This window comes from Pseudopodoces humilis, chromosome 21 (genome assembly GCF_049639895.1).
Source record: "Pseudopodoces humilis isolate 2021_Gansu_Grassland_sample_001 chromosome 21, ASM4963989v1, whole genome shotgun sequence".
NCBI lineage: Eukaryota > Metazoa > Chordata > Aves > Passeriformes > Paridae > Pseudopodoces > Pseudopodoces humilis.
This window is the reverse complement of record NC_142220.1, coordinates 974,840-1,000,191: the sequence shown is the minus strand read 5'-3', so window position 1 is coordinate 1,000,191 and position 25,352 is coordinate 974,840. Positions and strand designations below refer to the sequence as shown.

The 25,352-nt window shown below is 63.1% G+C and overlaps 4 protein-coding genes across 10 annotated transcripts in view; 3 read left to right on the top strand and 1 right to left on the bottom strand.

Moving 5' to 3' along the window:
* The window catches only part of SLC38A10 (solute carrier family 38 member 10), a 28,968-nt gene extending 25,244 nt beyond the window's left edge, over positions 1-3,724 (top strand). Inside the window, exons 13-16 of the mRNA XM_014259412.2 lie at positions 88-549; positions 1,080-1,163; positions 1,732-1,911; positions 2,164-3,724. Of these exons, the coding sequence (XP_014114887.2) occupies positions 88-549; positions 1,080-1,163; positions 1,732-1,911; positions 2,164-3,296 (1,859 nt within the window). The 3' untranslated portion in view covers positions 3,297-3,724. The remainder of the gene's footprint in view (positions 1-87; positions 550-1,079; positions 1,164-1,731; positions 1,912-2,163) is intronic.
* Positions 3,725-4,943: 1,219 nt separating this feature from the next.
* On the bottom strand, positions 4,944-5,539 carry NDUFAF8 (NADH:ubiquinone oxidoreductase complex assembly factor 8). Its single transcript, XM_014259426.2, has 3 exons — positions 5,446-5,539; positions 5,252-5,362; positions 4,944-5,159 (listed from the first exon to the last, which is right to left on the bottom strand). The coding sequence occupies exons 1-3, from the start codon at positions 5,524-5,526 to the stop codon at positions 5,139-5,141; spliced, it is 213 nt and encodes a 70-aa protein (XP_014114901.1). The 5' UTR covers positions 5,527-5,539; the 3' UTR covers positions 4,944-5,138.
* A 296-nt stretch (positions 5,540-5,835) lies between these two features.
* TEPSIN (TEPSIN adaptor related protein complex 4 accessory protein) lies at positions 5,836-9,814 on the top strand. 2 transcript variants are annotated; one of them, XM_005530715.3, is made up of 13 exons: positions 5,836-5,911; positions 6,118-6,190; positions 6,518-6,609; positions 6,703-6,796; positions 6,916-6,983; positions 7,074-7,152; positions 7,254-7,325; positions 7,508-7,708; positions 7,802-7,973; positions 8,170-8,283; positions 8,419-8,497; positions 8,579-8,713; positions 8,990-9,814. In XM_005530715.3, exons 1-13 carry the CDS (start codon positions 5,870-5,872, stop codon positions 9,437-9,439), a joined length of 1,671 nt encoding a protein of 556 aa, XP_005530772.1. In that variant the 5' UTR covers positions 5,836-5,869; the 3' UTR covers positions 9,440-9,814. The 2 variants fall into 2 exon arrangements, with proteins under 2 accessions (XP_005530772.1, XP_014114892.1); XM_014259417.2 differs by having other exon boundaries at positions 8,167-8,283.
* Positions 9,815-10,424: 610 nt separating this feature from the next.
* Positions 10,425-22,594, top strand: CEP131 (centrosomal protein 131). 6 transcript variants are annotated; one of them, XM_088065288.1, is made up of 27 exons: positions 10,425-10,448; positions 11,808-12,000; positions 12,644-12,729; positions 13,480-13,594; positions 13,702-13,820; positions 13,925-14,038; positions 14,133-14,309; positions 14,474-14,591; positions 15,401-15,472; positions 16,122-16,290; positions 16,411-16,511; positions 16,635-16,817; positions 17,063-17,257; positions 17,372-17,509; positions 17,785-17,910; positions 17,990-18,106; positions 19,004-19,033; positions 19,462-19,564; positions 19,796-19,997; positions 20,227-20,334; positions 20,434-20,551; positions 20,686-20,760; positions 20,839-20,981; positions 21,227-21,404; positions 21,494-21,636; positions 22,280-22,340; positions 22,423-22,594. In XM_088065288.1, the coding sequence occupies exons 2-27, from the start codon at positions 11,830-11,832 to the stop codon at positions 22,489-22,491; spliced, it is 3,231 nt and encodes a 1,076-aa protein (XP_087921414.1). In that variant the 5' UTR covers positions 10,425-10,448; positions 11,808-11,829; the 3' UTR covers positions 22,492-22,594. The 6 variants fall into 6 exon arrangements, with proteins under 6 accessions (XP_087921414.1, XP_087921412.1, XP_087921409.1 ...); XM_088065286.1 differs by having other exon boundaries at positions 15,356-15,472; positions 17,066-17,257; XM_088065283.1 differs by having other exon boundaries at positions 15,356-15,472.
* Positions 22,595-25,352: the final 2,758 nt, after the last annotated feature.

The following is a 25,352-nucleotide window of genomic DNA, read 5'->3' as shown; positions in this document are numbered from 1 at the left end:
GCAGCACAGAACTGGGTGTACTGGGTGTACTGGGTGTACTGGGTGTACTGGGAACCTGCTGCCTCTGACCCTGCCTGTCCCCCACAGGGATTGCCCTGCCCGTGGGGGAAGCTCATCGCCACGAGCCCCCGGTCCCACACGATGAGGTGGTCGTGGACATGGGGCGGGAGCGGGAGGAATCCAACGAGAACAAAGTGGCTCCCGGAGGAGCCAACGACCGTCTGCTGGAGGAGCCAGCCAGGCTGAAGCCCCAGAAGGAGGCGCTGGGTCCAAAGCAAGGGAAGGAAGTGGTTGCTGAGAACCAGCAGCGGGGAGGGACTGGCAGGCCCGGCCCAGATCTGGAGAAGGTCCCGGAGGCAGCGGTGCAGCAGGGGGGAAGGCCGCCCTACAAGGAGCTGGAGCCAGGGGAAGCCAAGCTGGAAGCCAAGGCACAGGCGGCCGTGCCGGACGGTGACACCGCCCAGGCTGCTGACCAGGACAAGTCACAGCTGCAGCTCCCCAGGAAAGCAGAGGAGGCTGCAAAGTCCATGGAGAAGGAAGCAGACCCTGGTAAGCTCCTTTCATGGCAGCTCATCTGAGCAAGCTCTTCTGGGCCTGTAATGCCCCTGGAGACGGGACTATTTGGTCATTGCCATCTCCATCCTGATGCTTCCTTTTAACGCCATGAGTGGAGCACGTGAGTGTGCACAGCCCCTCCGGCAGCTGCTGCAGGAAGGGAGGAATCTGGTGGCTTTGACAGCTACTGCAAGAGCTGTCAAACAGTTGTTCGCTACCCGCCAAAATGTCAGGTGCCGTGCTGTTCCTGCACGGCTCCCAAATCACCGGGGACACGGAGCCGGGAGATCTTGACAGGGAACACATTGCCAAGTGCCCGTCTAAAAGCCAGTTAGAGCTGTTCTTGCATGTTAATTGGCTGAGGTAGTTAGTGCTGGCTCGCTGCCACCAGCCATGGGATTGTTAAATATTGGGTTTATTACTTCCCTCGCAGCCGTCGGGTTGGATACAAACGGTGCCGGGACAACGTGGAGGAGTTTTAGGGAACATCTGCACTGACAGCAAAGCTCTGTTGTCCTTTGCAGGTGAGAAGCAGGAGCTGCCCCTGCCAGAGAGAGCAGAACTGCTGGAGAACCGGAACACTGAGGAGAAAGAGGAGAAGGCAGAGGGTGAGTATGTCCCTGGAGCATGCAGGGACAGGCTGGATCTCTCTGGATCCCTCTCTGTGGGAGGACTTGAGGCCACAGCCCCTGCATAGCATCAGGTGGTGCCTGTCCATCTCTGGTACACCTGGCAGGGCCACTCAGGGACCTGAGGCACCCGGCTCTGGCTGCTCCCTGGGAAGAGGGAGACAGGAGTGAAACAGCTCCAGCAGCACGGCAGGGGCACATGGGGACACCTGAACACATCACAGGGAAAAGCTCCTTCCCTCAAGGCCCCGGCTGCTCTGTCCCTGGGGCATCAGAGCTGGAGCTGCAACGCCCTTCCTCGGGCTGAGCTCCTCCCTCCAAACTCTGACTGGCAAAGGAGGGTTGGAGCCTGAGCTTGGACCTGTGTGCAGCTCTCTTGCTCTCATCCCATCCTCTTCCAGCTTCCTTCTCTCTCTCCTGGCAGGGTTTGTGCAGTCAGATCTTCCTGCCAAGGAGAGCCCTTGCAGCCCCATCCAGAGCTGAGGTGATTTCTGAGGGCTTTGGGTCACAGGGGATTTATTTCCTCTGTCTTTTTCCCCTTTTCCAGAAGCAGGGCCAGCAAAACTGCTGGACCACAATGTGCTGCTGCAGGTGATCAAGGAGCAGCAGGTGCAGCACAAGCAGCTCCTGGACCAGCAGGCAAAGCTGCTGGCGGTGATCGAGGAGCAGCACAAGGAGATCCACCAGCAGCGGCAGGAGGAGGGGGCAGAGGAGAAGCCAAAGCCAGGTAAGGACGTGGCCAGGGAGCAGGACCCCTCCACAGCGTGCTCACAGCTCAGAGCAGCTCCGAAATCAAGCTGGGAGAGATCTGAGTTCCTTTGGCACATGGCAGAGTCCGCTTGCACAGCCATTTCTGTAGGGATAAGCCACAGCTCTGCTCATCCCGCCCTGTGGCCTCATCTCGTGTCACACAGAATGTGGTGGCAGGAGAAGGAAATATCCTGAGAAAAGCCTTTTCCATGTCGGTTTTGTCCTGCAGCAGAAGCACAGCCAGAGCCTGCCGTGCCCCTGTCCAGGAGCAGGGAGGACGAGGCCCTCGCAGCCAAGGGAGACACGGCCGCGAAGCCGCTGAGCAAGGAGCAGCCGGAGCAGCGCCCGGGCCAGCAGCCCCCCGATTCCACCAAGCAGCACAGGGACATCGTGGGGAAGCTGGAAGAGGCTGGGCACAGGCGTGACATTCCTGTGGCTCCTCCCAAGGAGTGGAAGGTGCAAGAGAATGACAGAGCTGTTAAGAATCCTGTGGAGAACTGGGATCCCCTCCACGGAGATGCCCAGCGTGTTCCAGCAGCCAGAAACAACCTGGAGAAAAAGCCCTTGGCAGAGGATTTGGGAGAACGTGAAGCCAAAGCTGGAAGAGATGTCCACCAGAAGAAGAATTTCCTGAAAGCCGTGGAAGCAGCTGCAGCTCCGATCCAAAGAGAACAGCCGGGGGCTGCCAAAGTTCAGGGAGTAGCAGGAAGGAGTTTGGAAAGAGACTCAGGAATAGACCTTAAAGCCAAAACTGTGAGTCAGGTGGAGCCCAAGGACCTGGCAGTGGTGCCGGACTCTTCCAGTAACAGGAACGTGGCGGTGAGGGAGCAGCACCCCCGGGAGCAGGAGCGGCATAGAGGGGCACAGGCCGAGGGAGCGGGCGGGCGGCAGCGGGACCCGCCTGCCCACGGGCACAGGAAGGAGGAGGATCCCCGGGAGGAGCCGCGGGGCCGGCAGGGCCGTGGGGGTCCCTCCAACGGCGCCGACGGGAAACCCGGCCCTCAGGACGCTCCAGCACCCAAGTCTGAGAACGGAGCGGCCGCTCCCAGGGATCCGCAGCAGCCGGAGCGCGACGTCAAACCCAACCGGGACCTGAAGCTGCAGGGGGGCCTGGACCTGCGCCGCAGGAGACGGGACCTGCTGCCTCCCGACCTGGAGGAGGATGAGGAGGAGGATGGAGAGGAGGAGGCGGCCGCACCAGGAGCCGGGGGGGTCCTGATCGGCCTGAACCCCCTTCCCGACGTGAAGGTGAACGACCTGCGGAGCGCGCTGGAGACGCGGCTGAGCCGGGTGGCCGAGGGCGCGCAGCACCTGGTGCGCAGCCGCCACATCCAGCAGCTGGCACAGGACAGGAGCCCGTGACGGGGCCGCGCTCCCCAGGGAACGCTCGGGCTCGCCGGCGTCGCTCAGGCACGGAGAGATCTGAGCCGGCAGCGCTTTGCTGGACGCAGCGCTCGGATCCACAGGATCTCCCTGGATCCCTGAGCGCCGCCCTGGGGGCTTCCACAGCAGCACCCCCAGTGTGTGCCTGCGGGTGCCCAAGGAGATGGAGGCACTGGAAATGACATTCCTGCTGTCCCCTGCCTTCCAGAGCTGCCATCCACCTCGGCTCCCTGCCAGGCCGCTGCTCCAAGGACCTTTTCCAGCATCTCATTCATATCCAATTGCCTTCTCCAACCATCTCCCAACTCCTCTGGCCGAGGGGACCTGGGATCCGCACCTCGGGAAGGGCTTTACCCCGGAGAAGCTGTGAGCTGAGAACCAGCAGAGCCAAGTGCTGGATCAGGAGCAGAGCCTCTTTTGTTTGGGACACAGTGGTGGTTTGGGAGCCTCATTTAGTAGAAACTCTGCCTTAACCGGGCACAACTCCTGTTGTGCTGCCCCTCTCCCAGGGATGGGATTCCTTGGCCACACACTGGGATCACATGGGGCTCTGCCCCCGCTGCCCTCCCCAGGTGCTCCTCTCCGTGCTCTCCAGCTCCACTCCCCCTCTCAAAAGTGCATTAAGAAGCTCAACTTCCCCCTGACCCTTCCCAACCCAGCTTGATTCTTCTGCCAGAGGCGAGTGGTTTGGGGAGAAACGTGGCAGAGCCAGGTGGATCCAGGGGCTCCACCTCCCTCTTCCTGTGTTCTGTGTGCTCTTCCCAGCCTCCCCCTGCCCTGTTCTGCACCCAGACAGGTCCCTGCTCCACCTCTGCAAATTTGCTTGGTGAATGAGGAAGGGAAGAGCTTCCCCAAGAGCTCTGTGTTGTTTCAGGTTCCCAGTGATTAATCCCTTGGGTTTTTTTGGGTTTTGTGTTTTTACATCCTGACTGGCGAATGTACAGAATTCAATCCCAAAGCTCTCCCTAGACCGGCTGAGAATTCCCAGCCTGGAGCCCTCAGACCTCATCACTGTGCTGGGTTTTATATCCAAATGTCCTCCAAATGTCTTTGGCAACTGTGTCCAGCGGGACCCTGCAGAGCTGGGACGGGGTGGGACTGTCCCTGCCTGGTGCTCCCGGGGTGTCACAACCCAGAGTGACAGGGAAGCCACCTCGGGAGTCCTTTGGGAAGACCCCCCGGAACAGTGTGGCCTTAAACCCCCCGAACCCAAGGAGCTTCTCCATTAACGCTGTCGTCAAGCACAAGCACCGCGGCCGGGAGCCCGGAGCCGCTGCGAGAGGCAGGGATGGGTCTGGAGCACCGCTCCAGCTCTGCCCCGGGGAGATGGATCCGGGCTGTGGCACCAAGGAGAGGGAGCCGGATCGGCTCCTTCATTCCCTGTGCCGCCGGCTCCGGCCCCGCGGGGTCAGAGCCGCCTGTTTGTTGTTCTCTGTGTGAACATAAGGGACCAAAGACGCTCCTGACATTCCTGCTCTTGGGAATGGCGTGGGCACCCCGGGCTGGGCTGGAAGCTGGCCTTGTCCCGCCGGGAACGAACGGCTCCCCCGGGGCGGGTGGAACGCTGGGAGGGAGAGCCCGGAGCGCGGGCTGAGCCCATCAATAAAATAAGCTGAAGCATTCTGGTCTGAATTATGTTCTTCTTTTTAATAAATAAAGATAGATCTGTGACCCTCACCCAGCCCGGGTCTGCACCTCCTCCGGGCCGGGGAGCGGGTGAGCAGCTCCGGGGCTCGGGAGGGTTCCGTCAGCTGAGGACAAACCGGTGGATTTGAGGCTTTTACTGTCCCCGGGCGTCTCCAGGCGGGGGCGGCTCCGGGGTCACGTCGGTGTCGCCTTTGCCTGCAAAGAGCCGCGGTCAGAACGGGCCGAGGCCGCCTCCCTCCGCCAGCACCGGGATCGCAGCTGGCACGGGCACTGGGACACAGCCGTACCGCCCGGGCGAAGCATTCCCGCAGCGCCTGGAACTCCTGCAGGCACGCGTCCCGCCGCAGCTCCGCCGCTCCGCCCGCCGCCGCCGCCACGCACCGCCCGTAGGCCGCGGCCTGCGAGAATCACACGGGACGGGAGCGGGGCCCGCCGCCCCCCCCCGACCGCGGAGCCGCCCCCCTGTGCCCCCCGGCCCCACCTGGTCCCCGCAGGCCGCCAGCGCCGCCGGGAAGCGCCGCAGCCGCGCCCGCGCCCGCAGCCACACTCCGCTCCCCGCCATCGCCTCACCGCACGGGCGCCGCCATGCCCGGCCGGCCGCCATTGGCTGCGCGCCCCGCCCGTCACACACCGCGCTCTCCTATTGGGCGGCATCACCCCGAACCGCGCCCCTTCTGATTGGTTATTCGGCGCGGGCAGCTCTGATTGGCGGAAGTGCCGGTTGTTTACTTCCCGCCTCCTTCAGGCGTCAACTCAATAAGGCGCTTCCGCCCGGAGCCCCGCCTCCCCTCAGCGCTGATTGGTTGAGCGGCAGAGCCTCGGCCTCTCATTAGTGGAAAATGAGTTCCGGGGGGCGGTTCCGTGACGCCGCCGGGGGAGCGGGCAGGGCCGGTACCGGCACTGTCATGGCGGTGCCGCTGCGGGACCGGCTGAGTTTCCTGAGCCGGGTACGGACTGGGGGCTTTTGGGGTGTGAGGGGTGGGCTGCCGGGGCGTGACGTCACTGCTCACCCGCGACGTCATCGCTGCACCCCCCACCTCGCTTCCCACACAGCCCTGACGGGGCCGGGCCGGCCCCGGGGCCTCGGTCCAGTCCCCACCACCGGGCTCCGGGGCGGCTCCGCCCCGTCTCACGCCGCCCCCTCCTCCTCCAGCTGCCGGTGTTGCTGCGGGGCACGGCCGACGACGACACGCCCTGCCCCGGGTACCTGTTCGACGAGATCGCCAGTATCCTTCAGGGAGACGGGGGGACCGGGCAGAGGGGATCCCGGGACCGGGAGGGGATCCCGGGACCGGGAGGGGATCCCGGGACCGGGAGGGGATCCCGGGACAGGGAGGGGATCCCGGGACAGGGGGCACTCCCCGGGACAGGGAGGGGATCCCGGGACAGGGGGCACTCCCCGGGGCTGCTCCAGGACGTGGTGGGCGCTGGAGGCCTGCGGGGCTGGTTTGGGGCAGCCGTGGGATTGTGGACCCTGTGGAGGGGCTGATTCCTGGCACTCGGGGGGCTGCTGCTGCCCTCCGATCCCGGCTGGATCCCTAACCAGTCCCTAGAGATCTCCCACGAGTCCCCCGGGAGCAGCCAGTGCCTGCTGGAGCATCTCCTCACACGGCTGCAGAGCAGCTCCTGCCACGTCAAGTTGAAGGTGGGTCCGTGCTGGGAGCACTGTGGGGGTGATGGGATGGAGCCCCCCTCTCCAGGAAGGGCAGCTGTGACCTGTCCTTGTCCCCCGAGGCAGGTGCTGAAGATCCTGCTGCACACCTGCTCCCAGGGCTCCCCCCAGTTTGTGCTGCAGCTGAAGAGGAACGCCAGCTTCATCCGGGAGGCCGCGGGTAACGGGCTGGGGGGACACGGGAGAGCCCCACGGGGGGCTGGAGACCCCCGAAGGGCTCCTGCTGCAGGGGCTGTGCCAGGAGCAGGGTCCTACCCCACCTCCCCTCTGTGTCTGCAGCGTTCTCTGGGCCCCCAGACCCCCTCCACGGCAACAGCTTGAACCAGAAGGTGCGGGCGGCCGCACAGGTGGGTGTTGGAGGGATAGGGCAGCCCTCAGCCCCCTCCTCTGGGGTTCCCAGCACTGCCCACACTCCTCTGTCTCTCTCAATCCCACAGGACCTGGCCAGCATTCTGTTCTCAGATGCGCCGCTGCCGCAGCCCCTGGCGCTGCCCGCCCGGGCCCCGGCGCCCGCCGGTGAGCACAGCCCCCCCAGGACAGACCCTCGGTGGGGGAAACAGGGGAAAGGGGAACCCTGAGTGCCTGTGCTCCCTCTGACATTCCCTGTGCCTCCCCAGGGATGGGCTCCAGCCCCAGCCCCTGTGGCTCCCTGCAGGGATTCGGCTTCAGCGGTGACAAGAGCGGCTCCGGTGAGTCCTGGCCCTCACTGGGTCTGTTCCTGCTGGGAGCTGGGGCAGGGCCATGGGGGTCACTTTGTACCTCGTCCTCTGAGCTCCCAGAGTTCCCTCACCCCCCTTTCCCCGTCTGGAACTCAGTGTGATCCCATGGGGCTGGGCTCCCGGGATTCTCCCAACATCCCAGCCTCTCGCAGCTTCCACAGGAGAGGCCTTGCTGAGCAGCCTCCAGCGAGCGGCCGAGGCTGTGGCCCAGGCCGTGCTCCCGGCCCCGGGGGGACCCCGGCGGCTCCCTGGGGACCTCCCCGAGGACACCTACGAGCCCATCCGAGCTCCATCCCCTGCCAGCAGCCCGGCCGCGCCGCCCCCGACTCCTCCCGCGCCGCGCGGATCCCGAGGTGGGTCCTGCCGGAGCAGCCAGGGGAGTCTGGGGGCTCCCCACCCATCCTGGGGGCTTTGGGGACCCCAGCTGAGCAGCAGTGTCCCTGCAGTGAGCCACCGGCCCGGGCTGGCCGGGGGCGGCTGGGAGGAGGCAGACAGCGGGCACAGCTCCCGGGAATCCTCGCAGGGCAACGAGCGGAGCCGCACCTCGGACTCGGGCAGCAAATCCGGCAGTGACAGCCGCTCCGGGGCCAGCCGGGAGCTGAGCCATGGGGCTGACAGGTGAGAGGGGCCCGGGGGGCTCCCCTGCCCTGCGACTGTCCCAGGTGCATTCCCAGGAGCGCTGCCCTCGTTCTCCACACCGCTGACCCAGAGTGCTGCTCAGGGTGGGGGTCCCTGTCTGTCAGGGGGTGTGCAGGGACCCCAGCAGCAGGAGTAAGCGGGTGGCCCCTGTCCCCACGAGGTGTGTCCCCAGCAGGGTGGACGCTGACAGCCCAGGTGACTGCCGGAGGGAGCTGAGCCTGGTGTCGGGACTGACGCGTGGGGCCAGGGTCTTCCTCACCAGGGAGGAAGCTCAGCACTTCCTCAAGGAGTAAGTGTCAGAGGCGGCTGCTCCCTGGGGCTGGGGGCACTTCTGGGGCAACTTGAGCTCTCCTGTGGCTGCCCAGGCCTGGACTCCAGGGGTGGGAAGGAGCTGCAGGTGACTGTGACCCCCATCCCTGTGCAGGTGTGGGCTCCTGAACTGTGAGGTGGTGCTGGAGCTGCTGGGCCGAGCGCTGGAGGATCCCAGTGACAGCGTCCGCATGGTGAGCACAGGGGGCTCCCCTGGGAGGGCTGGGGGGTGTTTGGGGGCCTCCCTGGCTCAGCCACGTTCCCCTTTCCCACAGAGGTCCTTGAGTGCCATCTCTGCCCTCGGCTGCTCCGACCTGCTCTCCCCAGAGCAGATCTTTGCTGTGACCCGGCAGCGCCTGCAGCACCTCAGCCAAGGCAGCCCTGGGCCTGTGGCCAACCGAGCAACAAAGGTGACTCTGGGGACATCCCTGTGCCAAATCCCCAGGGTGGGGGCTCCTGGCACAGGCTTGACAGCCCTTGGGAACACACAGCTTGTGGGAACGGCTCCATCTATGTCCCAGCAGGGTGGGACTGGCTGCCTTTCCCAGGAGCGGGGAGCCTGGGCAGGGCGATGCTCCCTCTGAGCCACGGGAGGGGACACTGGGGACAGTCTCTCTGCCTGGGAAAAGGTGCCAGGGCCAAGCCCTTTTGCCCATGCTGCTCTCACTCCGCCCATCCCGTCCCAGATGCTGCGGCAGTTCGAGGCCCTGTGCCGGACCCAGCCCTCCCCGAGGCCCCCACGCCCACCCTCAGCCCCCTCGGTGGGCTCGGCCGGGGATCTGCTCATGGACATCCCAGCCCTGGCCAGCGAGAGCTTCCTCACCCCGCTGAGCCCGGCCCCGACCCCCACGGCCCCGGGTGAGGAGCCGGGGGTGGCATCGGAGCCGCCCGGGCAGCCCGGGGCCGCGGTGCCAGCCTGTCCCTGTGAGCAGGACGGGGGGAGCAGGCTGGCAGGGGACACGGCGGCCCCCAGCCTGTCCCTGTTCGCTGGCATGGAGCTGGTGGCCTGTCCCGGCGCGGTGCTCCGGCCACACTCGCCGCCGGCGGAGCCACAGACCCCATCCCAGCCCCAGGATGGGGACACGGACACGGAGGACGCCCTGCAGCCATCGGCCTTTGCCTTCCTCAATATGTAGCTGCTGTCAGGCCCCGGGGGCTGCGGGGGCTCTGCCCCCTCTCCCTGCGGGGCCTGCGCTGTCCTGGTGCCTCAGGGGGGACACAGTCTGAAATGGCCACAAGGGCTGGGGCTTCCATCAGGTGACAATGTCCCTCTCACTGTCCCTGCTGTTCCAGGCCAGGCAGAGGAGCACGACCCCTTGCTCCTCTGAGCTGGACAGGGGTGTGTGACCCGCTGGGACTGAGCTGGGGGTGCTTTGGGGACCCCAGCATGGCCATGGGTGCTCTTGTGTTGTCCCCCAGCTGCAGCCTGGGCTCTGTGGGGGTGGGGTGGGAGAAGGCGCCGTCCCCATGGGGCCGGGACCCACCAATAAACCCCCACTCGGGTCTGGGAACGTGTGACTTCTTCCTGCGCCGCTGATGGATCCTGGCCCGTGGCTCCTCCTGGCCTGCAGCCCCACATTTTCCTATAGCCCCGTGGCCCCCAAGCAGCCCCACAGCTTTCCCCCTGCCCCACTGTTCTCCCCCATGCTACAGCCCCCCCATGTAGCCCGATCGTTCCCCCGTCTTCCTCACAGCTCAACCCCTGCTCCAGAACTCCCTAACCGCTCCACTTTTTCCCATAGCCCCCAATAAAGCCATGAGCTCCCCTGCCCCACAGTTCCCCCTCCCCAGCCCGCCTCCCCCAGTCGCCCTGTGACTCCCCCAACTCACAGCTCCCCAGTCCCCTCTCAAGTCCCCAAAATCCCCCATTTCCCCGCGAAAACCCCCATTGTGACTCCGCCCACGTGGGCCAGGCCCCGCCCATTGCCCCGCCCCAAAGAGCCACGCCCATCTATCGCTCATACCATTGGTTCCCTCAAAATAAGCCACGCCCAGTCTGGGCCACGCCTCCCCCTCATTCCTTCTTATTCCCGCCCCTTTCCTCTGCCTCAGCCAATCGCGTTTCTTCTCCCGCCCTTTCCTCCCTCCCTATTGGTCGCTCGCTGCTAGCCCCGCCCAATGGCAGTGGCCGGAGCGCGGCCCTAGGTGAGGGGATGGGGGCGTTTAATGGCGGCTGAGGGGGGGGTCCAGGGGAGCAAAGGGAGTTCCAGGGGGAGCGGGGACAGGGGCAGGGCCTCGCTCTCGGCATCGCCCCCGGACCGTGGGGGTTTCGCCTGCGTGTGGGTGCGTGGGGCCCATTACTGTGGTCGTGAGAGGTTGGGGTCTGGCGGGGTTTGGAGGGCTTGGGATCTGGGCTGGGGACTGCGGAGATTGGGAGTTCGGGGGTCCTGAAGGGATCTGGGTCATGAGGGGCTCGGGGCTTTGGATTATGGGCTGGAGTCATGGGGGCTTGGGGCTGAGTTTCCTGGGGGTCCTGGGGTTGAGTGCCCCGTGGCTTTTGGTGGGGGTGTGGAACTTGGGGATGGGTATCCTGGGAGGAGCTGGGGGCATCTGGGAACGGGGAGCTTGGGGTGATCCTGAGGGGCTCAGGGATTTGGGAGCTTCAGGCCAGGGCTTGCCTGTGGATCATAAAGGGGCTGGGGGCCTTGGGGCCATGGGGGCCTGGGGCTTCAGAGCTTGGGAGTGTGAGCTTTAGGGATTTGAGGGGCTGGGGGCTCAGGGTGCTGTGCTGGCCCTGAGCTCCTGAGCCCGTTTTCCTGCCGTGAGCCCAGCGGTTTCCATGAGAGCCGTTTGTTTCCCCAGCCTGGGGAGCCCGAGGCATTGCCAAGGACTGTGGTGGAGCCCTAAGATGGGAAGACAGGGCTGCCGGGGGACAGGGTTTAGGGACAGTGTGGGTAATAAATGTAAGGAAATAAAGTGATCCGGGCTTTTTGTGGATCAGCACGGGAGCTGGGACAATGCAGAGGGGAATGTGCTGCCCTGAGCTGGGAGGAGGCCCAGCTCTCCCTGTGCTCCCTGCTAGGGCACAGACCCTTCTGTACGAACTCTTGTCAGGGATTGGGAGCTTGGTGGGGAGGATCCCTTGGGAGCTGCTCAGGGGGTTCTTCAGCATCCCAGCCTGATGTGGGCTAAGCTGAACTTCCAGCCTGCACAGATGGGACCGTTCTGGGCCTGTGTGATCCTCTGGCAGCCATGGGCTGTGTGGAGTGAAGGAGCCTGGGATGGGGAGCAAGGCTTTCCTCTCCCTTTACTCCTCTGCTGTAATCCCGGCCCATAAATGTGACAGCAGTTCATGGACAGCCAGAGTGTTGGTTGAAAGCAGTGGGGAGTTCTCCTGGAGCCTCTCCAGGGCTGTGCTTGGGTTATTTGCCATGTGGCAATTTCGAGGAAGGTGTTTTGTCCTGTTGGGAAGCAGTTCCAGCTCTGGGTGCCGGCGTTTGCCGGAGCACCTGGTTCCGAGGCCGGATGCTCCATGCCTTCTCTCTCTCTGTGCTGTGCTTCCAGGGCTCCTTCCTCCTGCTCCAGCATGAAGAGCACCCGGAGCTGCTGCTCCATGCAGAGCTCCGATGTGGCAGACCTGATCTTGACGGGGCTCCCGGCGCCGGTGTCGCGGCGCCCTGGCAGCGCCTCTCCTGCCAAGCTCATGGCACGCTCCGTGTCCGTGGCTGCCGACGGCAAGGCCAAGAGGAACGCCCCGGTGAGCCCCTGTGCTTCTCCCACCTGTGCTGGGTCAGGGAACACGTGCCTGGGATGTGGGATAGCTCCAGGCATGCCCACGTCCCTCTCTCTCGCTGCGGTTCCCCCAGCACCAGCCTGGCTTTGCTCTGGCACCAGCCTCGGCGATCTCTGCTTGATGCAGAAGTAGGGAGGGTCAGGATTCCATCTTTTCTCTTCCTTGCCCTTCACCTCCCTGTGCCAATTTCCATCTGGAAAGCCCTGATTTCCTGGTGTCTCCTGCTGGGATGTGTGGCCCAGCCTGCCCCTCATGGAGCACCCCCTGTTCCTGCCGCACCGGGGGCTCCTGGGTGGGGGTTCCACAGGGGGAACAAGCCCCAGGTGCTTGCTGGGCTCCGTCAGGATCCAGCAGCAGACAGTCTGTGCTCCGTGCTGAGTAATCCCTTGGCAGCATTCCCGCACCCTTGTTCCCGGGAGCTTGTGCTAAGGAGCGTGTTCCTGCTGGCTCAGCAGCGCCCAAGCGAGGTGTCATTGCCCGCTGCCTCGAGGAGAGCTTGGCAGCCCTGGGGTGGTGGGAACTCCGTGTCCCACTGGGTGAGAGGGTGAGGGATCCTGCCTGTGCTCCTCCTGAACGTGGCTGCTGGATTTATCCCTGTTCTCCGCAGGAAGATGTGGGATCCCGGGCCATGAACAACCTGCGCAGGTCCAACAGCACCACGCAGGTGAACCAGCGGGTGAACAGCTCACACAGGTACAGCTGCACCACGGAGGGTGGCACTAGGGGACACCCCACCCGTGTGGCCAGCCTCCCTGGTCCTGTGGGGGAACACGAGCCTTTCCTAAAATACCCTGAGCTCTGTCATCCACATCAGGAGTTAACACCTGGCCCTGGAAAACCAAGGTCTGGCGCTTTGGTTATTTTTTTGAAGAGCAGGTGTCTTGTTTAGGGTTTCACAGGATCACAGAACAGCGTGACCCTAAAGTCCCATGCAGGATCACCTTCCACAAAACCAGGTTGCTCCAAGCCCCATCCAGTCTGTCCTGGGACACTTCTCTGTCAGAGCAGTGCCTGGCTTCTGTGAGCAACCTGTGCCAAGGCCTCACTCCCATCGCAGGGAAGAGTTTCTGTTTGGGGAAATGGAGTGTATTTCTGTGGCTGTGACAAAAAACATTCCATTTGATTCCAGCAGCCCTCATGGAGCCTCCAGGCCCTAACTGGGCTGTGTGAGGAGACAAAAGTTCTCTGTTCCCAGTGCCCTCTGAGTTGGGATTTTCCATTCTCCTGTAGGTCTGTGCCCATCCCTATCACCACACACCACTCTGGAACCCAAAGCTCTGTGTAGAAACAAGTAATTTGTGGATTTTGTGGCCATGTAACGATTCTCCAGCCCCCTTCTCCTATGTCACACTGAGTGTCTGAGTGCCCTGCATAGCCAGAGTGTGTCCTGTTATCCCAGAACCCCTGTTCTCTCCTCTCTGCCTTCCCTGGGTCTGGATAAAGCACGGAGCAGACAGAAGACTTCCTGGCCTTCTTTGAGGACGATCCAGAAGGAAGGAAGAAACTGGCAACTCTGAGCAAAACCTCCCCAGAAAAGAAAACCACATGGAATATCTTGGTGAGGACGGCAGGCTGTGGGAGTGGGCGGGCCAGGCTGGCTCTGTGCTCCTGCTGGTGTTTGAGGAGGTGGGTTTGATGCCCTTATCCCTGCTGACTCCATGGCAGGATGACCAACCCCGGGCGTTCCCTGGCCCCTCTGGCTCCCATGGCCTCGAGCTGCCCTCAGGCATGAGGAGGAAGGAAGCCACGGTGCTCCTGGCTGCCAACTTCACTGCCAACAACAGGTAGGACAGAGGGTCCTGACGGGGGGAATGGCTGGAACTGCATGGAGAAAACACCCAGAGAGGGGAAGGTGCTGTTCCTGACGCTCCTGGTCTCTCCACACAAGGAGCAACAAGGGCGCAATGGGCAACTGTGTCACCACCATGGTGCACAACAACTACTCCACTGCTGAGAGGGGCCCTGCTCCCAAGAGCTCCAACCAGGCTCCCAGTTCCCTCAAGTGAGTGTGGGGGTGTCCTGGCTCTGCAGCTGGGCTGGCCCCGGGGTCGTGTGTGGCACAGGGTAGAGCTGAGTGGCTTCATCTTCTGTCCCAGCAACGTCATCAAAGCGACCTCGAACGAGGATGGGGAAGGCAGCAGCAGCTTTGTGAAGTCTCAGAAGAATTTCTCCAGCAACAACATCATGACCCGCAACAACAACAACAGCAGCAGCAGCAGCAGCGGCAGCAGCGTTCCCCGGAGGAGGGAGGTGACTGAGGAGGAGGCCGAGAGGTGAGGGAAGGGGCAGGGGCACGGTGCCAGGAGCTGTGAGGAGCTCCAGGGGAGCTTGTTCTTACCCTGTGGGATTTCACACTGGGGAAAGGCCACTGTGAGGGCACCTGCAGGTCCTGGTGCTGTGGGGAAGCGGGCTGTGCTGACCCTCCCTGTCCCCACAGGTTCATCCAGCAGGTGAACCTGGCTGCTGTCACCATCCAGCGCTGGTACCGGCGGCACTCGCAGCGGCGCAGGACGGCGGCTGCGGCTCTGGGGCGCCTGATGGCTGCCAAGAGGGAGGTTGGTCCCATTCCCTGCTCTAGCCCAGACCACCTGACACCCATGTCCCTCTGGCCACGCAGTTGGGGTCCCTTTAGTCCCCAGACCTGGGCTGTGAGAGCCAAGGGGGCTCTGGCTTTGCATCCAACCAGTCCCACCATAGCCCAGAGAGCTGGGGAGGGTCCCATTCCCTCAGAGCAGTGCTGGCTGTGTCCAGGGATTAGCCTGGGCTGGGTTCCAGCAGGAGCTGAGGCCCAAAGGCTCAGCACCACTCGGCTCCAGTTCCCCCAGTCCCCTGACTGGGACCAGTCAGACCTTGGCAGTAGCAGCCCTGAATTGCCACTGTCTGGGCCACACTGGTGGAGAAGGGATGCCCCATCTTGGCTCATCCTAATGAATCCCTAATGAGGTGGCTTGTTAGAGTGATGAGGTTTCACAGCTATTTGTGTTTCTTTGTGTTCAATTATTTATCCCAGTAATGAAAAGCGCCGTTGCTCTTGCGTGTGAGTCTATTTTTAAGCCTTGTCTCCTCTGTGGTTGCAGACCCAGATGATGGTGATGATATAATAATAATAATAATAATAATAATAATAATAATAATAACATTGAGGATCTGAAGAAAATGAGCTGCTCCAAAGTGGAGCTGTGCCGAGGGCTCCTCACCTGCACAGAGGGGAGGATGGAAAGCCTGGATTGGGGTGACCCAGGTGTGGGTGCCCCTCACACTTCTCAGTGCTGGGTGCTGGAGAATTCTCAGTAACGTTTTTGACCCTCCTGTCGGGAAGGAAAGGCAGCAGCGGATGGACGAGGGGAATATCCTGGATTTGCAGGAGAGGAAGGACGAGGAGCGCCGGAAGATCCGAGAGGAGAAGGCACGGCTGGCCCGGCACGCTGCCATCCAGGTAGGGCCAGGGCCAGCCCTGTGTGACACCATTTGTTGGCAACATCCAGCAAGGCAGCCAGAGGCCTCTCTGCATCTCCAGAGCCCGGGCATGGGGCAGGATCAGAGCCAGCCCTGGAAATGGAGTGCTCCCTCCGGAGATGGAGGTGCCACGGAGCGGTTTCCTGCTGCGCTCCTGCCAAGCCTTGGCAGCTCATTCTGAGCTTGTGAAGACAGTGCTGGTTTCTGTGCAGTTCTCAGGAAAATGGTGACCACGTTGAGACAGGGAGACTCCAAGCTCCTTGGAATGGCCAGGGATGTGCCTGCCCTGGGATGTGCATGCTCCTCCTCAGGAGCAGGGTCCTTCTGGAGAGGGCTGAGTACCACTCCATGTCCCTTGGCAGGAAGCAACACGTCATTGTCACCCTGCTCTTGCAGCTGGTGGTGCAGATGGGGTTGGCACAGGCTGCAGGAGTTGGCAGTAAAGCTGGGGATGTTTTAAACCCCAAATTTTCTTTGCCCTAATTGGAATCATGTTCTGTTGTGGGGGAGGTTGGGAGAGGCACATCAGTGAGCAGCTGGAGGATGCAAAAACGCTGCCACAACCTTGCAAACACAGGCTTGTGCCTTCCCAAAACTTCAGGACATCCATGGCTCCTCTGTCCCCACAGGAGCTGCAGCAGAAAAGGGCCCAGAAAGCCTCAGAGACGAAGTGCTCGGCAGAAGAGCTGGTGCTGGTGAAGGAGAGCAGGAGGGTGCCCAAGAAGAAGCCTGGTGCCAAACCCGCCTCAGGCAGGAATGTCAGCCCAGCCAGCAGCCTCACCAAAGCCAACAACACCGGTGAGTCCCTCAGGCGTGTCCCCAGAGCCTTGGGAAGGAAGGGAAGGAGGGGTTTGCTCTGAGGAGCTGCTTCCCAGGGCTGGCTGGGGCGAGTGCCTGAGAACACTCTGGTTCCTGCAGAGGCCAATTCCCCCTCGGCTGCAGGGGAGCTGGAAGGAAATGGCCTGGGAGCTCTTGGCTCCGTGCCCTCGCAGGACCCCGGGGCACAGGACAAACTGCAGGTGGGTCTGGCTGTGCCTCCTGGTGGCCCTGGCAGCAGCTGCTCTGCCAGGGCAACATCAGAGCCTTTGCTGGCTTCTGGGGAGACCCAGAAAACTCTGTCATTCTCTCATCTTCTCCCTTAGGATGTGAGCTCCAGGGAGACAGGTAACGAGGACCTGGAGACAGCAGTGGCTGTTGGCAGCGGGGCTCCATCCAAGGTCACGCTCAATGAGCTGCTGGACACCCTCAGACTGCTGGAGGAGGAGCCAGAGCTGCTGCCCCCACCCAAGCTCCTCAGGAAGGACAGATATGCCTGGATGGACAGGGTGAGCTGGGGAATGAGATTGCTGTGTCCATCCTTGGTCACCTGCCTGGTGAGGAACAGCTGGGCACTGCCAGGGAGGGTGGTGGAGGAGCTTGGAGTGGCTGATGGAGGAATTTGGAGGAGGAGATGGAGGAGGGCTGCTTGCTGGGGTGCAGTGGGAGGACTGGGCTCCAGTGGTGGAGAAAAGCCAGCCCCTCTTCTCCTGAGCCTTCCCTGCGGTGCTCATTCACCACGGTGAATTCCCAGCAGGAGCCCAGCTCCAATTCCCTGACTGCTGATAACTTGGAGAAGTTTGGGAAGCTGAACCACCCACCAGGGGTCCCTGAGGATGGGGCTCTGCTCTCGGAGGCCAAGCTCCAGAGCATCATCAGTTTCCTGGATGAGATGGAGAAGTCGGAGCAGGAGAGGCCCAGGTCGGCCGCCTCAGCCGCACAGCGGGAGGTGAGTCCATCTGTGCTGTGGGAATCCATTCCTGGGGGGAATCATCCCCATCTCCCTGTCCTCATTCCAGGTGGTTCCAACACCTTTTCCATCATGTTTTTTCTGCTGTGGCAGAGCTTCCTTTTGGAAGAGGAGCTGGCTCACGTGGAGCAGGTGTCGGCTGTTGCCACGGAGGTGACAAGCTCCATGATGAGGCTGAAGCTGGAAGTGGAGGAGAAGAAGAGAGCCATCAGCCTGCTGCAGACTGCTCTGGTGTGTCAGCCTCTCATGTGGCTCTTGGGGCTATGAAGCACGTGATCAGGACTATCCCTTCATTTTACAGAATCATGGAATTGTTTGGGTTGGAGGGGACCTTAAAGATCATCTAGCTGGGACCTGGGCTGAGCTCCCTTCTCTGTCCTGGGGGGCTGGGTGTTCCTGCTGGCAGGGGTGGGAGATGTGAGCACCAGGGCTTTGCTTTAGCTCTGTCCCTCATTTTCCTGCTGGTGATTTCCACATGGTGGCTGTTTGACTCCTGCTCCCCACAGGCTCAGCAGCGGGAACTGACCGACCGACACGTCAAACAGACCGAGAAGGAGCTCGGCCACCAGCTCAGGCTGCAGAGGGAGCAGTATGAGGCAGCTATCCAGAGGCACCTGGCCTTCATTGACCAGGTAATCCCTCATCCCAGCTCCTGAAGGCAGAGGCTGAGGTGGCTGCACCTGCCTGATGCCGGCTCCTCGCCCTGCCCAGCTCCTCGATGACAAGAAGGTGCTGAGTGAGAAGTGCGAGGCTGTGGTGGCAGAGCTGAAACAAGTGGACCACAAGTACGGCCAGAAGATCACGCAGATGCAGGAGCAGCACGAGCTGGTGAGAGGAAGGGGAAGATGGGGGGGATGTGCCTGCTGATTTTGTTCATTTTGTTCAAATGGGGCCTCTGCCTGGAGCAGTACAGTCTCTGTCGCCTCGGTGGGACCTGGACACTCCAAGGAGCTCTTCCCTGTGCACAGAAGGTCCCTGTGACCACGGAGCTTTCTCCTGGCACCCCAAAAGGCTTCTGTCCTCTGCTGGCCAGGGCCAGGAGTATGGCACTGACCGAGGGACAGTGTAAACTCCCAGGCTCTGCTTGGAGAGACCTTTCCCACACATCTGGCACAGGTTGCCCAGAGAAGCTGTGGCTGCCCCATCTCTGGAAGTGTCCAAGGCCAGGTTGGACAGGACTTGGAGCAACCTGGGATAATGGAAGATGTCCCTGCCCATGGCAGGGGTTGGGACTGGATGGGCTTTAAGGTGCCTTCCAACCCAAACCGTTCTGTGATTCCATAATCCCGCTGAAGGCAGAGCTCTCCCAGGCTGGGGATGACCAGGGACACCTGGCACAAACCTGGTGCCATGGAGGAATTTCGCTTCTCCTGCAGATGGAGACAGCTCAGCTCTCCCTGTGCCAGGCCCGGCAGGAAAGCAGCACCAGAGCTCATCCCAGCTCTGCCATCCCAGTCCCTGCTTGTCCTTGACCTTGGAGCTGAGCTCATGCCTGGGGGTCCCTTGGTCTCTGGAGCAGGCTCCAACCACACAGGCTCCTGGCCTTGTCCCTGTCCTTGTCCCTTGTGCTGTCTCCCCTCGCCCCCATGGACTCCTGCCCAGCTCTGCCCTGCCCGTGGCTCCCACAGACCACAGACTGTGACCACAGACCACACAGACTGTGTGGATTTGCCTCTCCCCCACCATTCCCCTTCTCTCTCCATCCCCTCCTTTCTTTCTCCCCAGGTCTGGCGCACTTTGGGCCCCTTTTGTGAGGTAAATGCGGTCTTTGCTCTCTTTTGTGCCTTGCCCTCTGTTCTTGTGCCCTGACCTGCTCTGGCCCTGCTCCAGCCCCTGCCAGAGGGTTTTCCATGGCAGGGAGAGGGAAGGCTGGAGAGGAAAGCACCACCACACAGGGACAGATGGGCTGCCCTGCATGCAGGGACCCTCGGCAGCCCCCAGTTCCCCTTCCCTCTCCGTCAGTGCTCTCATATCTTGGCAGTGAGCACTTTGCCAGGGGGATAGGGGAGAAGGCACTGGGAGAGTGTGTGGCTGCTTCTCTGGGCTGGAAGAACACACCTGGCTAGGGCTGTGCATGCATCCATGTGCAGCTCCACAGCTTCCTTCCCAACAGCCTGCTTCCCAGGCTCACAGGGCGTTTTTCTCCCAGCTTCTCTGAGGTTTTCCCATTTGCTTCCAAACAGGAGATTAAAAAACTGAAGGAACTCATGAGCGCAACTGAGAAAGTCCGGCGGGAGAAGTGGATTGAGGAGAAAACCAAAAAGATCAAAGAAATCACGGTGAAAGGTACGGGCAGGTTCCCTCAGCAGCAGCTGGAGCTGGGACAGTGCCAGGGTGGTCCAGGAGAGACTGGGAAGAACTCCTTGGTGCAGGCAGCGTTTGCTCCCTGTTTCTGGTGGAGCAGATGCCCGAGGGCAAGAAAACCCCTCTGTGCTCATCCCCCCTTCTTACCAGCCCCTTCGAGGGCACTGGGGTGGGATCCAGGCCGAGCCGTGCCTGTCCTTCCCGCTGTCCCAGGGCTGGAGCCGGAGATCCAGAAGCTCGTGGCCAAGCACCGCGAGGACATCCGGCAGCTGAAGCTGCTGCACGAGGCCGAGCTGCTGCAGTCGGACGAGCGGGCGGCGCTGCACTACGGGCGGCAGGCGCAGGAGCTGCGGGGGCTGCTGGAGCGCGAGAAGGAGGAGCAGAGCCAGCGGGAGCGGGAGCGGGCCCGCCAGAGGTGCGTCACTCCGGGCTCAGCGCTGCTTGGGGCTCGCAGCTCTGTCCAGCACCGGTCTGCTGCTGGCTTCCCGATATTTGCAGCTCCACGGGGAGCGGCCCCTTGCTCTCCACCGGCCTCAGGTGGGCGATGCTGCTGAGCTGGGAGCATCCTCTGGCATCGTGAAGGGCAGGGTGGAGAGGGGGCCAAGTGCTCCAAGGCACATCCCTGGAGTGTGTGTGTCCCACAGGTGTGAGCAGCAGCTGGAGCAGGAGGAGCAGGCTCTGGAGCTGCAGCGGCGCCGGCTCTACGCCGAGGTGGCCGAGGAGAAGGAGCGGCTGAGCCAGCAAGCAGCCAGGTGAGCAGGCTGGGGGCCTGGGGGCAGCCCTGGAGCCGTGGGGCCAGGCTCCCGTGGGAAGAGGTGCTGGTGTGGATGCTGGGAGCTGTGTCTGTGCAGGCAGCGAGCGGAGGCAGAGGAGCTGCGGCGGCAGCTGGAGGCCAACAGCTCGGCCCTCACCCGCGCGCTGCGGGACGAGTACGCCAAGGAGAAGGAGGACCAGGAGAGGCGGCACCAGGTCTGGTTTTCCCTCACCTCCAGCCCTTTGGGTGCTGGCACCACCAAGCCTTGGACCCCACAGCCCCAGCAGCTGCTGCCAGCCAGCACAGGAGGGTCCCAGGGCTGAGCTGTTGTTTTCCCTTCTCCTCGCAGGCAGAGCTGAAGGTGCTGAAGGACCAGCTGGAGCTGGAGAAGCAGGCCTGGGAGGCCAACTATGTGAAGAAGGAGGTAATGGCAAGAGCTCCAAAGGTTCCACCCATGGGCTCTGAGAGGAATTTGAGGCCATGTTTGCTGTCTTCATTCCAGGAAGCCTGGCTGCTCTCTCGGGAGCGGGAGCTGCGGGAGGAGATGAGGAAGGAGAGGGACAAAGAGATCGAGCTGGTGATCCAGCGCCTGGAGGCTGACACGTCCTTGGCCAAAGAGGAGTGCGAGAGGGCAGCGGAGAACAGGTGAGGGGGAAAGGGAGGAGGGAGGTCCCAGGTCCTCCAGGGGCTGGTCCCTTTTCCCTGTCCCCTGGGCGTCTCTCCAGTGAGCTCTGGAGCAATGTTAGTGCAGGAAGGAAACAGCCTTGGATCTCCTGTGGGGCAGCTCTGCCCTTGCTGCTGTGCCCTGATCCCTCCTGCAGCAGGAATGGGGCTGGGATGAGCCAGGCAGCAGCAGGATAAGCCAGGCTGCCTGTCCATCCTGCCCACAGGATCAAGAGGATCCGAGACAAGTACGAGGTGGAGCTGCAGGAGCTGGAGCAGTCGGAGCGGAAGCTGCAGGAGCACTGCAATGAGCTCAAGGGGCGGCTGGCCGAGCTGGAAGGGGAGAACATGCGGCTGCAGGGCCTGCTGAAGCACAAGGAGCAGGAGGTGAAGGAGATCCGGAAGGTGAGCGAGGAGCAGAGCCAGGGCCCTGCCTGGATGTGTGGGACCAGCTGTCCCAGGGGCACAGAGACCTGACTGAGGTGATCTGGCAGGAATTTGCGGACAGGCTGGTGGGGATGGAGGTGGAGAACGCACGGCTGAAGGCAGAGATGGCAGAGCTGAGGGCCCGGCAGCACCTGGAGCTGGACAGGCTGGTGCAGGAGAAGGACCGGGAGCTGGAGGAGGTTCACAGGAGGTGAGGGAGCCCAGGTGTGGTGCAGGAGCTCAGTGCTGCATCCTCAGGAACAACTTCCAGCCCTGTCCAGGCAAACTGGGCAGAGGAGTCTTGCCAAAGCTGGCTGCTGCTCAGCCACCCGGAATCCTCTGTCCCTTGTCACTGCTGGCCTGCTCTGTGCCATCCTGTCCCCAGGGCTGCTCCTGGCCGTGCAGTGACAGGAGAGGCCAGGGGAGCACAGCGAGAGGCCAGGGGAGCACAGCTCTGCGTTCCTCCCTGGCAGGAGCCCTGCCAGGATCACTGTCACCTCCTGGGGCTCTCCGAGGCTCACACATGATACCTGTGACTGCAGCCATGTGGTCTTCTCCAGAGGGGCAGGGCCCAGGGTCAGGGCACAGCCACGGAGGCTGAGGGCAGCTGGGACATCCCCAAAGTGCTGCGCTAATTAAATCTTAGGAAGCTGATGTGCCTTTCTTCCTGTAGACAAGTCAGTCCACACTACACAGCACCCACCAGTGGAATAATGCCAGTGTGTGATGGCACCTGGAACCCAGCTTTGGCTGGGGTAGAGGGGCTGAGCTCCTGGGGCTGAAATCCCCACCCTGGGGCAGGGCCCAGCCCCGTGCTGGGCACCGGGGTCCTCAGCCCCCCATGTCCGTGTCAGGGTGAAGGCGGCGGTGCTGAGGAAGGAGGAGAGCATGAGCAGCCTGCGGAAGCAGTACGAGGTGAGTGAGGGCTCCGTGGCCCTGCCCTGGCTGTGGCTGGGCAGGGCACTGTGAGCTCCCTGTGGCCTGTGCTCCCTTGCAGGCAGCCGTGCAGAGAGCCAACCTCCTGGAATCGCTGCTGGAGCAGCAGCGGCAGCTGGCCGCGGAGTGACCGTCCTGCCAGCCAGGGAGCGGGGCTGGGCCTCCCCTCCCTCTTCCCTTCTCCTCCACAGCCTGCTCCCAGTGCCGTGCTGGGACACTTGGTGGCCTTTAGATGTTTGGGAGTTTTGTTCTGATAATAAATCTCTGCTGGTTTCTACAACTGTTTCTAAACTAGTGTTTATATACACTGCCAGGCCACGGGTGGCTCTTCCCCGAGGTCTGTGCCCAGTGACACCTTCCCAACACCATTCCTGCAGCCCAACGCCCTCCCTTTGCCCAAAACCCCAACCTAGCTTCCCATTCTAAACTGAAATGTCCAGTACAATGCAGGGAGGCAGAGCCAGGGGAGGATGTGATGCCACAGCTTCTGCTACCTGCAGATTCCTCTACACCCCCTGACAGGGCCGGGAAACGCCTGTGCTGGGCCGGTGGCATCTGTTTCCTCTCGGCCGGGAGCGTGTGGCTGCTCTGGTCCCTCCCCCGGCCCGGGGCTCGGGGCAGGGGCCGGCAGATGTTTTCTCAGCAGAGTCCCTGGGTTTCCCATCCATCCTGCTGCTCCCTGCGCTCGGCTGGATCCTCCCCGTGCCCCGTGGCAGCACCGCCAGAGCCCCCGCGGTCACACGGAGCCGCAGAGGGACCCTTTGTCACCCCAGGAAGCTGCACAGGGGCTCGGCCGCTTCCCGACGCTGGCGCTTGTCCCAGCGTGGGCTCCTGGCTGCGGCTCCCGGGGGCGGTGTGATCCCAAGGCAGCCCGTGGATGATGGCCCAGATCCCTGCCCGTGCTTTGGCACTTGATTTGGGTGCTGTGGGGCACGAGCAGCCCCCCGGCTGCGGGGCAGGGCACCGAGGGTGGCTGTGTCCCGCACAGCGGAGCCGTGCCCGCTCCCCCTCCCCGCTGTGGCCAGGCTGGAGAGCTCATCCCGGTTCCAAGGAGTTTCCTGAGGGCCGCTTCCGACCCCCGCCCTGCACAGCCACCCCGAGCCCCCGGCTCCGGGAAATCCGGCGTGGGACGAGGGGGCTCAGCCCACTGGCTGCCCGGCCAGGGGGTCTAGTGCCCGTGTCCAGCCCTGTGGGTCCGGTGTAGGACCCCGAGCCCCGTGCGGCATCGCCGCTGTGGGGTGAACACCCCGCCACGGTCCCCGGGATGCGCCCGGCCCCGCTCCGGAGCTCCCCGGGGCTCCGTGTGCTCCGGCATCCTCCCGGCCCCTCCCCGCCACAGCCCGGGATAATTTCTAGGCCAGTGCCCGGTTCAGGCATGAATAAATCAGCGCCGTTGCATAACGGGGATGCGGATTTTCACCGGCTGGCTGCTCGTGCCTGCGCCGGAGCCCCCCGCCCGCAGCCCGGGGATCCCGCGGGAGCGGCGGCCGCGTGGCACGAGCGTGTCCGTGTCCCTGTCCCTGTCCCTGTCCCTGTCCCTGTCCCTGTCCCTGTCCCTGTCCCTGTCCCTGTCCCTGTCCCTGTCCCTGCCGAGCCGCTGCCAAAGACCCCCAGCTGAGGATCCCCGCTCCCCGCGGCTGCCCGGGGTCAGGAGGATGAGCGGAGCCCGCGGGGCCGGGAAGGAGGTCAGGAGCACCGGGGGCTTTTGGCAGCCGCCGCGCGGGAATCGCGGCTCAATCTGGTGTCTGCCCGGGAGGGGATTAGCTTCAGCCCCAGACAAATCAGCCGAGAAGCCGCAGCAAGTGGCAGGATCCGAGCAGGGTAATCTCCCCTTGGGAAGGATCTGTAATCTCCCCTGCTAATTGGGGCGGTGGCAGAGGCACTGCCCCGACAGGGAGGGGACGGCAGGGGACTGGTGCCACCCTCTGCCTCTGCCGGGGCTGGGCCAGGGCTGCACCTGAGGGGCTCCCTGGGCCTTTGGGCCTCGATTCTCCTTTGGGATTTTCCCTTCTACAGCCACGATGGAAATCTGGTGGGAAGCAGGACAAGCGGCAGGGGGCACAGAGCAGGTGGTGGGTTTGGGTGACCATGACAGAGCTCAAGTCTCCTCCTGGACGTGTCAAATGGGGCTATTGGCAATGTGACCTGGGCACGGAGGATGCTGGGACATGGGGCTGCTGTGCTTGGTGTCCCAGCCCAGCTGGGGATTCCGGGTCTTCCCAAGGAGGTCAGGGTGGCACAGCAGGGCTGGGCAGGCACACACTCCATTCTCATCCCCCTAACCCATCCCTATCCCTGTGTCATCCCCAGTCCATCTCCGTCCCTGTCTTCTTTCCCATCTCATCCTCAGTTCTATCCCCCCAATCCTCATCCTCATCATTTTCCTCCCCATCCCACCCTCTCCCCCACACAGGAGGGAAGAGCTGGGCACTGGGGCTGCCACCCCCAACACAACGTCGGGTGATTTCATCTGCTCCCACTCACTGAAGCCTCCCTGCCCCTTCCCAGTGCCAGGAAGGCCCCAGCCCATCCCTGTCCCACCCCCCCGGGATCAGCTGAGTGTGCTCGGGGTGCTGGGGGCGGCTGGGCCCGGTGGGTGCCCGGCGTGGGCTCGGCACAGCCGCCCACCCCCAGCCCACCTGGCTGTGACTCAGCCAGTGCCAGCTCAGCCGCACAGGGACGGGGCTGGCCCTGCCACCCACCCTGCTGGCACGTGGCCACCCACTCCCACAGGGCCATGGCTGGTCCAGAGGGCATACATGGCACCAAAGCTTCCAGACACTCCAAATGCTTCTGGCACAGGCGCTGTACCAGGTCAGTGCCCCGGAGGGCTCATGGAGGAGCTCAGGGTGTCCCACATGGGGGTCACGGCCATTTGCACCTCCAGAAAGGAGCAGGGACCCAGTGGCAGGGGGACAATAGGAGCAATGGGGTTCCCATGAGCTGCACCCCAGCCGGGGGTCTCCAAAATGAGTGAGGGGGCATCAGCAG